At 43.5% G+C, this 13011-nt stretch overlaps 1 protein-coding gene across 2 annotated transcripts in view; it reads left to right on the plus strand.

The window, feature by feature from the left end:
* NEK7 (NIMA related kinase 7) overlaps nt 1-13011 on the plus strand; it is a 138160-nt gene that overhangs the window by 51165 nt on the left and 73984 nt on the right. For both annotated transcript variants that reach the window (XM_003587112.6, XM_010813622.4), the window contains exon 2: nt 4745-4829. In XM_003587112.6, coding sequence (XP_003587160.1) covers nt 4773-4829 — 57 coding nt within the window. In that variant the 5' untranslated portion in view covers nt 4745-4772. The remainder of the gene's footprint in view (nt 1-4744; nt 4830-13011) is intronic.

Below are 13011 nucleotides of genomic sequence, written 5' to 3' on the forward strand. Positions count from 1 at the left end.
CACGGGTGTTATAAGATCGTGCATGAATAGAGGATCTATTTAGAGGGCAAGAGAGCCCATTAGACTTTCACATCAGAGTACAAAAGTTCATTGATAAGTTTTGAGAGTCCATGTTGCAGTTAACCTTTACAAATCTACCACTTGTAAAGCTTGCTGTAGTGCTAAAGAAGAATATCCACAGTGGGTATTCCAGCTGTGTATCTGTAAGACCACATTTTTAAAAATACACCTCAGCCAAGACAACATATCTCAACAACTTGAATGTAGAAGCTGCTGCTTTTCTGAAGATAGACATTAAAGAAATTAACAAAATGCAAAACAGTGCTTCTCTTCTAGCTAGTATTTGCAAAGTTAGCTATTTTTCATAAAAATATGTTATAGTCATTAATTTATTGCTCTTATTTGTAAAAGAATTAGTATGTATTTTAAGCATTGCTCTATTTTGATTTCTAATATGAGAAATAGGGATATTTATGACCCGTGTGAGCAAAAAAAAGGGGTCTTTGGGATTCTCAGATAAAGAGGTCCTGAGATGCAGAAATTTGAGAGGTTTGGGCTGGATCAGCTGAGTAGGTGGTGATAATGTAAGGAGAGAAAGATGATTAAAGAACTTAGCAACTTTTTTTTTTTTTTTAGAAATGGCAGATGGAATCTTCTGTTCAAAAACTGTGACGATTCTAGGTGGTCATTTGGATATTTGTGTTTGTGGTTCAGAACTCAGAACAGATGAGATAAATTTCAGAGTAATCGTAGATGGATAGTAATCAAGTCATGGGAGTGGAAAGGATGACCTGAAAGAATGTAGGTTTAAAAAGCAAAAAGAAGATTCATACCGTACAGCACTTGGACATAAATGTTAGATTGAAAAAGGAACTCAGAAAAAGGAGTTATTATATGAGAGTACATGGGGCACAGAACATTTCCAGAAAGGGAGAGAGTTGTGTTGGCTGCTGGCTGAGGTCAAATCGGAGGACCTTGGTGAGGGCCCTTACCACCTCTTGTCTGGATTGTTACCGTCGCCTCTTGACAGGTCTGTCTTGCGGTTGTGAGCCCCTGTCCTCTGTCATACGGCAGGAAAGATTGTATTTCTGAAAGGGCACTTCCGTCCCTCGGCTGCTTGAAACACGGCACTAGCTCTCTGATAGCAGTTGAATAAAGGGGATATCATAAAAGTTAGCCTGACTCCCCCCAGCTATCTCTCACCACTTGCCAATTTTAATTTTACTTACATGATGTTGTGCTCTGCTTTTGGATATTTTGATGTGTTCTTTCCTTTCCCCAGATTTCCTGTTTTCCTTGCCTTATCTAACCTGTGAGAGTATCTCCTTCTCATTTAAAACCCGGCTCAGGTAGCACCTTCTTTGGGCAGCCTTTTTTGATGGAAGACTGGTTGCCAAATTTGTTGAATTTGATCATAATTTTACTCACCATTGATTTTAGACTTATTAAACTGTAGCAGTTATTACTTGATGTTTTGATAGAGATACATTCATTCATTTATTCCGTAAATATTCGCTCAGCACTCATGCTGTGCCAAGCATTGGCCTAAGCTGGGAGCAGAGCTGTGGACAGCAAACACAGGTCCCTGCAGCCTGGGACTCACGATCCAGAAGACCGAATGTATGTCTAACACTTACGCATTAAACGTCTTTATTTATGAGGGGCTTACCTGAAAGATAATATATAAGCATATATGGCCTTTGAAAATATGATAATATCAGATCAGCATGTAAACACTGATATTTTCTTTTTCAACAGAAGCAGTTAGAATCAAGTGACACCTGGAGCCATGTTAGATATTATGCAAAGCACATTTTTTGCTCCTTGTTCATTGTGTTACCAAGCCCATGTGCAGTGTGAGAGGCCCACTCAGGCTCCTTTACTGAGCGGGGCTGTTTGTCTGGGATGCTGTAGCAGTGACGCAGACTGCTAGTCACTTCTGAGATGTCTTTGAATTTTATGTTTCTTTTTTTTTTCATTTTGCCTTCTTTTCTTTATAATTTTATTTGCTTAGGCATTGCACACATCAAGAGGTATGATGAAACCCACTTTGTTATAATCTAGCTCATTTCTCGTAGCGTCTTCTTACAGTTAGCTGAGCTGTGGGCTATTAGAATATGCTGCACAAAGAAAGCGTTCTGTGACTAAGTAAGTTGAATGTGAGTGAAGTTTTTTGTTTGCTTTTGTAGCTGCAGGCCCGCCTGGACCCTTTGGTGTGCTAGTACTCACTGTGGCCCTCTAAGACCGCTTCTTACAGCAAGGAGTGTTTCATAGAGGTTTCGGACCAGGAGGCCTTTTCTTTTTCCTGTGTTGTCTCATGTAAACTGTATGGGGCACTAGATGTCAAATACTGGTTTTAATGATATCAATTTATTTTTTTTTAAGTCTTTATTGTGATGTCACCTTGCTTTGAAAAATGACAGTTTCTTGATGTCCTGAAGTGTGCAGTTTTGAGCAGTAATCTGTCCTGCATTAGAATTATAGCAGCAAGTTGTAAGACACCATCTTGGATGTGTAGTTGGCTTGTAACAGTTTTTCTTTTCCTAAGCTGGAGATACTGTTTAATTTATATTACCTTTTGCAAAAGTGTCCTTGTTGCTTATACACATTTTAAATAATCAGTGTAGCCTTAAGTCATTGTTTCTTGATTGTTTAATGATTCAGATTTCACACTAAAAGGTATTCTAATTCATTACCGGGATTATAAAGTTGAATTGAACAATACATAAACATGATTATATATCATGACTAAATGGGAGTTCATTCCAGAAATACTGGCTAAACATTTGCCAAAATAAATGTTCAAAATTCAAAATAAAAGAGCCACCAAAATTCAGCATTTTAAGAAAGTGTTTAATCAGCTCAGACACAGAAGAATTTGATGAAAACCTAACATCTATTCTTTATAAAATCTTCCAGCAAAGTGAAAATAGAAGGGCACTATCTCATCCTGATAAATTAGGGCATTTATGAAAAATGTCCATCTTACATCATACTTAATGGTGAATGACTGAATGCCTTCGTCCTCAGATAGGAAAAAGAAAAGGATGTCTTTGATTCTGTTCATTGTACTGGAGGTTCTAGCCTTTGCAATAAGACAAGAATCTACAAAAAAAATCTACTTGAACCATTAAGTGAGCTTAGCAGGTTTGTAAGATAAAGGGTCAATATACAGAAATTATTTGTATTTCTGTACACTATCAGAAAATTGAGATAAAAATACTTAATAGTATCGAGATATATTTAGGAAATAACCTGAAAAAAAGATGTGAAAGACCAGTTTGGAAAGTGAAAGCCATTCTTGAAAGAAATTAAACCTATTAATAAGATATCCTATGTTTATGGGTTTGAAGACCCAATATTATTAAAATGAAAGGTCTCTCTGCAGATTGATCTATAGAGTTCTTGTAATCCTAATCAAAATCCCAGTAGTTCTTTTTTTTTTTTAAAGTAGAAACAAACAGGCTGGTTCTAAACTTTATATTAAAATCAGAGATATGATTAGGCATATATCTAGACTTTATAATAAAGCTACACCAGACATTAGTATAGTATATATATGTGCAGTCATTTGATAATATGTTGAGGCTGGTATAGTAGCACTGTAGTGAGATATGGGAGGATAAAGGATAATCTTTGCAGTAAATGATTTGAAGTCAGTTGGATAGCCATGTGGAAAAACTAGCTGAATATTGACTTCACCTTACATTGTACAAAACTTTAATTCCAGGCCAATTGCAGATAGGAATATGAAAGGTAGAGCAATAAAGCTTATGTTGGAAGATAATGTGTGCGAATTTACAACAGGAAAATAATTCCTAAATATTTAAGGATTTTGTATACGAAAGCATTAACCGTAAAGGAAAAGATTGGTTAATTAGAACTTGTTAAATTTCAAAAGTTAACAAGTTAATTAAAAGATGCCATTGGGAAGGTTTTTAAAAGACAAGTCACAGGATGGGAAAAATATTTGCAATACAAATGACCCATGTCTAGGACCTTTTTACAGGTTTTTAAAGGGCATAATGAAGTGGAAGTGTGTTTTAGTTTCTCTATCTCTTGGTCCTAACGGACCCTAGTTTTTTAACCCACAGATTTTAGTTATGAAATTACACTTAGGAAGAGCCTAGAGACACTTGGTGGTGTGTAGAGTCAGGAGTGGACACGGGTGTTTGCTGTGCTGGGTTCATAGCCCAGCTCTTAAGCTTGTGCAGGACTTGGCGTATGGTCTTCAGCTTGTGTTTACTGAATTAACGGATGGACACCTTATAATTGCAAGGAACGTCTGCATAAGTCCTCATAGGAGGACTGGCCTTTTAAACATAGGCCTGGAAATCACAGGAAGCAGTTCAGTTGGACCTGAAGAGTACAAGTGCTCACGTGTGTGGAGTGTGAGATGAGGTCGATTGGGGAATCTGAAGCACTGCTCATGACTTCAGGAAGCTTTCCATGGTGCTTGTCTTCTCATGCTGGGGAGGGAGTGGGGGAGCCTCTGTGATCTATGGAGAAGAGAGGATTTCATCGCACAAAACAGGATTTTCTAAGCAGGAAATGCTGCTTTTGAGAAAATGAGTTGAGACAATGACTGTTTGTGTTAGCCAAACAGAGCTTGGATTTACCAAATGGAAGGTGAGAGCAGGGAATGTCTTAATGGCCATTTTTGAAGCATTGGGCTCATCTCAAGTGTGGACCCTGCCGTGGTAATGATTGCATTATTTAAATTTTGGCTTGACCTTTTTTGCAGAGTTCAGAAGTTCCTGTTGCTTCAGACAATGGATGAGCAATCACAAGGAATGCAAGGGCCACCTGTTCCTCAGTTCCAGCCACAGGTAACTTGTTCTAATAAACGCTGCCTTGAGACTGTGTGTGTGTGTGTGTGTGTGCATGTGCACGCGCGCTCACAAGCGGATACAGGTACAGTGAGGAAGGAAGCCGAACCTGTACATTCCTTAGAAATAAGGTGCTGAACGTACTGATTATGAGCTTCCAAGCTTAAATCAGAATTGTTTCCAATATAAAATACTGTTTTAGAATATTAGTTCTCATGGACATATATTTAAAAAAAAAATGGAGGCAGCTTTGCTTTTGACTTGAATGACCTGCAGGTTTGGGAGCTCCTGCTGGGCTCAGGGAGGAACGGAGGCGAGGTGGTGCCTGTGTTCAGTCTGCCTCCGCTTCAGCCTGGGGTTCCGCATTGCCCACAGCGCCGTCCGTTACCGTGGCTTCTCTCGTCCTCTCTGACCAGCAGTGTGTTTCTCCTGTTATGTATTAGCTCGTTCTTTTGTACCATAGGGTGAAGCTAAAGGAAGGTTTCAGCAGAAGGTGTACACACACTATTGAATTACTTACTGTGCTGATTCCCTGTGGACGCTCGCCCTGAAGCCCCAGCGTACGATGACGTGTCTGAAATCACGTTCACCCCTGCACAGCTGTCATTCATAAATTCTGTTTCTCAGTTCGGTGTTGGAGGCATTGTACAGTGTCCCAGGTTTACTCCGCTAGGCTTTTCCAGTTCTGCTTGATAGTCATTCTGGAAATGAAGAATCCATAGGTGTTCTTTCGTCGTCTCTTGGTATTGGTATGAGGGTGAAGGTGGCCTCATAGAGTTTGGAAGTGTTCCTCCCTCTACAGATTTTTGGAATAGTTTCAGGTGTTAACTCTTCTCCAAATATTTGGTAGAATTTGCTTGCAAGGTCACCTGGTCCTGGACTTTTGATCGCTGGGAGTTTTAAAATCACAGATTCAGTTTCAGTACTTGTGATTGGTCTTTTACAGATGTGCTTTGCAGTGAGTGAGATGCGTTTAGGAGGCTTGGGTTTGCACAGCTGCTTCCTCAGAGAGGTGCGCACTGTGAATTTCCAGGCAGGGTTAGTGTTTTCCAAACTTATTTGACTGTGCACTGTTTTGTAAGCACATCTATTGGCTTCTCTCAGAATCCGTGTCTGTGAGGCACAGCCCAGGAAATACTGCCATCTTTTCTGTGAAGAATGGATGCTTTTGAACTGTGGTGTTGGAGAAGACTCTTGAGAGTCCCTTGGACTGCAAGGAGATCCAACTAATCCATCCTAAAAGAGATCAGTCCTGGGTGTTCATTGGAAGGACTGATGCTGAAGCTGAAACTCCAATACTTTGGCCACCTGATGCGAAGAGCTGACTCATTGGAAAAGACCCTGATGCTGGGAAAGATTGAGGGCAGGAGGAGAAGGGGACAACAAAGGATGAGATGGCTGGATGGCATCACCGACTCAATGGACATGGGTTTGGGTGGACTCCGGGAGTTGGTGATGGACAGGGAGGCCTGACGTGCTGTGGTCCATGGGGTCGCAGAGAGTCCAACACGCCTGAGCGCCTGAGCTGAACTCTCTGCCTGTGTGACTACTTACCTTGCCTGACCCCTCTTCTCCCTCTCCAGAGTTTGAAATCTACCCACCCTTCAAGGACCGTCTAAAATGCTGTCTCCACTGTGAAGCTTTTTCTGATTTTGTGAATGTCATACTTTTTCTTGGAGCCCTGACGGTGCACCCTTGGTAACATCTTTTCTGGTGTTTCTGAGCCCTGTGTCACTTCACATGGACATAAAACCTCATCTTTCCCATCGGGTTAGGATAGGAAACCTCTCTCCAAACCTTGAGGGTTTGTGCTCTGTCTTGCTCTTTCTCGGTGCATTGTGACGCTGCAGGTCCCTCATCGCAGCAGGGGCTCGGGAAGGATCCCCGACTGAGCCCACCAGGGTGCCTGTGGCGAGCGTGTGTCTGCATAGCTGAATTTTACGTTGTCTCCTCTGTCACACTTGTCTGAATTATCTGGACTGTCTTCACAAAAGAGACCCTTAAGAGCTTAAGTAAGGCCAGTATTTTAATTTCAAGAGGATTGTTTTTTCAAATCTACCATCTGTATTTTATATTATGGTCATAAAATACCCAAGATTATGGTATGCAGTTTCTCCTAGATGCAGACATGTCTACGTGCCAGTTGCACACACACACACACGGATATTAGTGTTTTGTATATTGTTTCTGTGCAGACGGTAAAAGCAGCACTACTAAAATTAGGTAGTTATGTCATGATTTTGAAATTCTGTTTTGAGCAGCTCCAAATTCCAAAGGAAAGGAAAAGCAGCACTTTGATTTTTGCTGCTGCTGACTCACCAGCCAGGAGGCACAGTTTCCTGGGACCCACGGCTGCCACGCAGCACGAGTCTAAAGCTGCGTCCGTGGCTCTGTGTCTCTTTGACACGGTTGCCTTCGTGCGGCCTCTGCCCCGCAGTGGGCAGAGGTACCCCACTGTCCTGGGAAATAGGCCGGTGTCGCCCATGCAGGCGGGGGGCGGCGGGAGGACCCCTGTCTCTGCATCCAGACTGATGGTGGGAGATTACCTGACAAGAGTTCACAAGCGTTACTGCTGATTAAGTCTTTGAAAAATGTTACCGCTCTCAGGAGCAGGATTTTAAAAAGCTGGCAAAGGACAGCTTCCACTCCAGGTTGACAACCTTCTTTTGTTTTGTTCCACACCATTGGCCCGAACAACGGGGTGATGAGGCAGCATACGGTTAGCTGAGCGACTCCTTCCGCTGCCTGTGATGCTGATACGTGTCTGCACACAAACAGGAAACCGAGGAAGTCAGGCTTCTCAGTGTCAGATCCCCACTCTCTGTGTAATGACACGTGGTGTCTGTTCTCAGTGTGTCTGTCTTTTTCTTGTTCTGAGGTGAATACTCTAACCCTGCCATGCGTCCTGTGTGGTCTCATTTTTAGTGCCGTATGAGTTTCTCTATTAATTTTTGTTGTTGTTGTCATTCATTGAACTTAGGGAATTTTTTTTTTTTTTCTATCACCTTCCATTTCCTTCCTGTTTTCCTTCTTTGACTCCTTCCACTAAAGTCTCAAAAGTACTGACGGGATATTTTGACTAGATTTGCACGCTGTTATGTTCACGTTGCTTTTGGACTCTCGTTTTTGGAACAACGAATTTATTATAGCTTAATTTTAAAAAATGCAGACTGTATCATTGATGGTGACACAGAAATGGTAAGATATTTACATTTTAGTGTGAGGCTAATTTTAAATGATGGAAGTCTGCAGCTAACATTTTATGACTATTTTGATTTCTGATCATTAAAGAGCACTCTGCTGCCTTCACTTTTTATCATAAAGTTAAATATGAAACAGTTATAATCAGAGCACAATTTTAAGAATTCCTGGGTGTGTCTAGAGGGTGGATTTATTTTAATTATGATCATCACCAGGACTTAGGTCATACCTACTGTTTGTAAACTTGAAGCTGTTACTGTTTGTAACCCTTTGGCTCCCTGTGAAGGCGGGAAAGCATCCCAGGGGTACAGGCAGGAAGAGGGGCCTTCCTCGTTCTGGTTGCTGGGAAGGTACGAGCGTCTTGTCAGGGAGTAGCCAGTAAGCGGTGAGGTTGGTTAAAGCGGCCATCCCTTTAAGCTTCCCAGCTGGAACAGACCTCTTTGCCCCAAGGCTGTTGTTTCCCGGCATCCTTTCCCGTGGAGGCTGCTGGTTCTCTGGTGATTTTAATAATAAGCTGCGCACATGAGAGTTGGGGGTCAGGGCGCCACCTCTCCATCCACAGAGCCTCTTCCAGCCCGTTAATCCTCCTTGTTTTTGGGGTGACGGGGGTAAGACCTGCTTCCTCGAGGCTCTGCCTCCTGAAGGAAGGGCGCTCACCTTCCTTGTCGCTGTTGTCTCCCCACCTCCTCGTGAGCTGGATGCTTGACCCCCAGCCCCCACCTTCCTTCTCAGCATCCTCTGGCTTTTGTCCAGGGCAGAAGCCCTGCTGCTGAGGGAGTTCTTCCAAGAGCACCCACCCTGCGCTGAACACCGTGAACATGTGTTTCAGCTACAGTAAGTCCCCGACACACAAACGAGTTCTGTTCCAAGGGTGTGTTCGTAAGTCCAACAAAGTTAGCCTGGGTACCCAACTAACAGTCACCCATATAGTACTGCACTCTACTGGGTTTATAATGCTTTTCAGGCAAATAATGCATAAAAGCCAAACACAGAAAGTAAGGGAAACAATTTTAACTTGACAGTATAGAAGTGCAGCACAGCAGCCGGCCCAGCAGCTGGCATCCAGTGGACAGGCAGGAGAAGTCACTGATGGAGGAGGGAGGGGGTGGGAGGCGGGAGAGCCGGAGGGCCATCATCGACGGGCGACCGTGGGCAGGCTGCGATGCCGCTCACGCCTGGCGTCCACGGCACAGGTTCTGCTTCCTCGCTGGAACTAGAGGCAGGTTCTCATCTTGGAAAGTTTGCAACTTGAAGTTCATGTGTAGGGGCCTTGCTGTATTCCTGACACAGGCTGCTGACTTTACTCCTTAAGTAGCTCTGGAATCTGCTAGTTCTCTGCATCCCGACTGTGCCTCCTGTTAGATTTCTGCCACCTTTTGCCTGGATTATTGTGGAACCTTCTGAACCAGTCTCTTTTCCTCTCATTTTCCTATTTCTAGTTCAGTCTTCACACTATAGCAAGAGTCATCTTTCCAAAGTGTATATTTTATCATTATTTGTTGTTGTTGCTTAGTCACTGAGTCATGTCTGACTCTTTGCAGCCCCTTGGACTGTAGCCCGCCAGGCTTCCTCTGTCCATGGGATTTCCCAGGCAAGAATACTGGAGTGGGTTGCCATTTCCTTCTCCAGGAGATCTTCTCGACCCAGAGACTGAACCCGCCTCTCCTGTGTTGCAGGTGGGTTCTTTACCGCTGAGCCACACTTCTGAGAGACGTTGATTTCTGGGCGTGAGGATGGGTTCTGCATGTTCTTGTGCGATGCAGAGGGTCTTACGTCACAGGGCTCCTTTTTCTTCTCCAGCCGCATGTTGTGTCTTTCCCTATTTTGGATGCAGATTCAGTCATATCTTGCTTATACTGAGCTCTCTTTCAACTCCATATTTCAGTTACTTTGATCACAGTCTCAGGAGCTGCTCAAGGAGATTTAGTCCCTAATGGACTGTAATCAGCATAAAGGCTCATCATAATGTATGTGAGCTACATGGCAAACGTCATAAGAAAAGTGTTATCCTAGAGGAAGCATGTAATTTGGAAGACAGCAGAAAGATTACTCTCAGAAAAATAATGACTACTGGGTAGTTTCACGCTGATATGCTTCTAATAAATAAGAATATACTATACCACAGTGCAGTGTTCACGTCTGTAGACTGTACTTTATATGAATGAGTACTAGGTCATGGGTATCCAGGTATTTGTTGGATGAATGAATTAATCTCTAAATGAAAGCTTAATTTTGATTGCCTAATTATCTTAATATTGTATGGATTTTAGTTATTGAAAGTTACTTTAGGAAAAGGCTTGGTAATGTAGACTAAAAAGAACTCTGAAATGAGAAGTGACATCAGAATATTTAAAGCTTGATTGAGTTTTGAATTTAGATTGGTTGTTCATACTTAACGTATTTAGGGCTAGATGTTTCTCAGCTTTGAAAGGAAATCCTTGAGAAATTTAGATGATTTTTAAAAGAATGGGAATACAGTAAGGGTTCTCTCATCTGCTGTCTTGGACATTTCTGTTTGAATAGTCTGATGTGTTCAAAGATGGTGTTGTTGTTGTTTGGTTGCTAAGTCGTGTCTGACTCCTTGTGACTCCATGGACTGCAGCACACCAGGCTCCTCTATCTTCCACTATCTCCCAGAGTTTACTTAAATTCATGGCTATTGAATCAGTGGTGCTGTCTAGCTATCTCATCCTTTGCTGCCCTCTTCTCCTCCTGCCCTCAGTCTTCCCCAGCATCAGGGTCTTTTCCAGTGAATCAGCTCTTTGCATCAGGTGTCCAAAGTATTGGAGCTTCAGCATCAGTCCTTCTAATAAATGTTCAGGATTGATTTCCTTCAGTATTGACTGGTTCAAAGATGAGGTTTCAGTTCAGTTCAGTTCAGTCCAGTTGCTCAGTCATGTCTGACTCTTTGTGACCCCATGAATCACAGCATGCCAGGCCTCCCTGTCCATCACCAACTCCCAGAGTTCACTCAAACTTATGTCCATCGAGTCGGTGATGCCATCTAGCCATCTCATCCTTGTCCCCTTCTCTTCCTGCCCCCAATCCCTCCCAGCATCAGAGTCTTTTCCAGTGAGTCAACTCTTCGCATGAGGTGGCCAAAGTATTGGAGTTTCAGCTTCAGCATCAGTCCTTCCAATGAACACCCAGGACTGATTTCCTTTAGAATGGACTGGTTCGATCTCCTTACAGTCCAAGGGACTCTCAAGAGTCTTATCCAACACCACAGTTCAAAAGCATCAATTCTTCGGTGCTCAGCTTTCTTTACAGTCCAACTCTTATATCCATACATGGCCACTGGAAAAACCATAGCCTTGACTAGATGGACCTTTGTTAGCAAAGTAATATCTCTGCTCTTGAATATGCTATCTAGGTTGGTCATAACTTTCCTTCCAAGGAGTAAGCGTCTTTTAATTTCATGGCTGCAATCACCATCTGCAATGATTTTGGAGCCCAAAAAAATAAAGTCTGACACTGTTTCCACTGTTTCCCCATCTATTTCCCATGAAGTGGTGGGACCAGATGAGGTATACATTAATCAAAATAGCTTGCCAGTTCTATTTGGAACTGCATTCAGAGCCTGAAATGTAGTTTTAATAAATTCAGTGATGAAAATGATTCCATTTTTGAGGATGAATTTGATATTTGGAATATTTAGAAATCCTTTGGAGCCAAGTTTGTACTTGGCGGAAAAAGTAAATTGTCTTGGTATTCTTCTTTCGATCAAAAGATGATCTCTTCTTAGGTGAGACTAGTGGTTTTTATGATTCACAAACTGATTACAATCCAAGGAGGGATTTCAAATGGATTTTCAGTATCAGAAGCCTTTCTGGAAATAAGTCCACATGCTCCCATTGTGCCTGTTTGAAGGGCAACGTTGAATGTGTAGAATCTAGTATGTTTGTTAGGAATCAGTTGTATCATTTTACAATTAGGATTCCTTTACACTTTGTCTCCCTTTATACCGTTATTATGGAATGTTGTGACTTTCTCGCGTACCTGTGGGTATGCTTCACACAGCTCTTTCATGAAGTGTTCATGAAACAGATGTTCACCCTGATTTTGAAGTTTTGCTGAATACTTCTTTTTCCAGGAATGCTTGTATGCACTGCATTTAATTATGCCTTCTTTTCCTCCCTTGACCGGATCTCGTTCAGTGCAGAAGAGGGAGGTGGAAGGGGAGGACTTCCTAGGAGAGTTCTGATGGGGCACCCAGTAGGGGGTCGGGGGGCACACGGGGTCAGTGAAAGCCCATTCCAGCTCCCAGCGCCGGCCGAGGGGGAGCAGGACGCAGGGCTGCATGGGCCTGTGATGAGCGCAGCGAGCAAAGAGGGCTGAGCTTGGCGCCGCGCGGGCCCCAGCGTTTACGGGGATCCCGTCTGAGGGGCCAGGAGGACACAGGAGAGCTGGACGTTTAGTGGGGTGGCTTAGGGCCTGAGCCCTGACTTTGCACTGCCCCGTGTAAGTGCTTGGATTCCCCCACTTGCTGGCTGCGTGCTGGAGGGAAGGTACTGAACACCTACCTGTGCCTTGCTCTTCCGCCCTGTAGGTTAAGGGAGCACTAGTTTGGAGAAGGCAATGGCACCCCACTCCAGTACTCTTGCCTGGAAAATCCCATGAACGGAGGAGCCTGGTAGGCTGCAGTCCATGGGGTCGCTAAGAGTCGGACACTACTGAGCGACTTCTCTTTCACTTTTTACTTTCCTGCATTGGGGAAGGAAATAGCAACCCACTCCAGTGTTCTTGCCTGGAGAATCCCAGGGACAGGGGAGCCTCATGGGCTGCCATCTCTGGGGTCGCACAGAGTCAGACACGACTGAAGCGACTTAGCAGCAGCAGCATCAGTTTTTATGGAGCCCCGGCTGTGGAGCCTGCAGGTGCTGTGCCCGGCACGTGGACGGCGCTCAGAGGCCGGGACGAGATGCTGGCTCTCAGTGGGTGAGGACGCGTGCAGCAGAGACGACGCAGCGCTCTCGGTGCA

This window comes from Bos taurus, chromosome 16 (assembly GCF_002263795.3).
Source record: "Bos taurus isolate L1 Dominette 01449 registration number 42190680 breed Hereford chromosome 16, ARS-UCD2.0, whole genome shotgun sequence".
NCBI lineage: Eukaryota > Metazoa > Chordata > Mammalia > Artiodactyla > Bovidae > Bos > Bos taurus.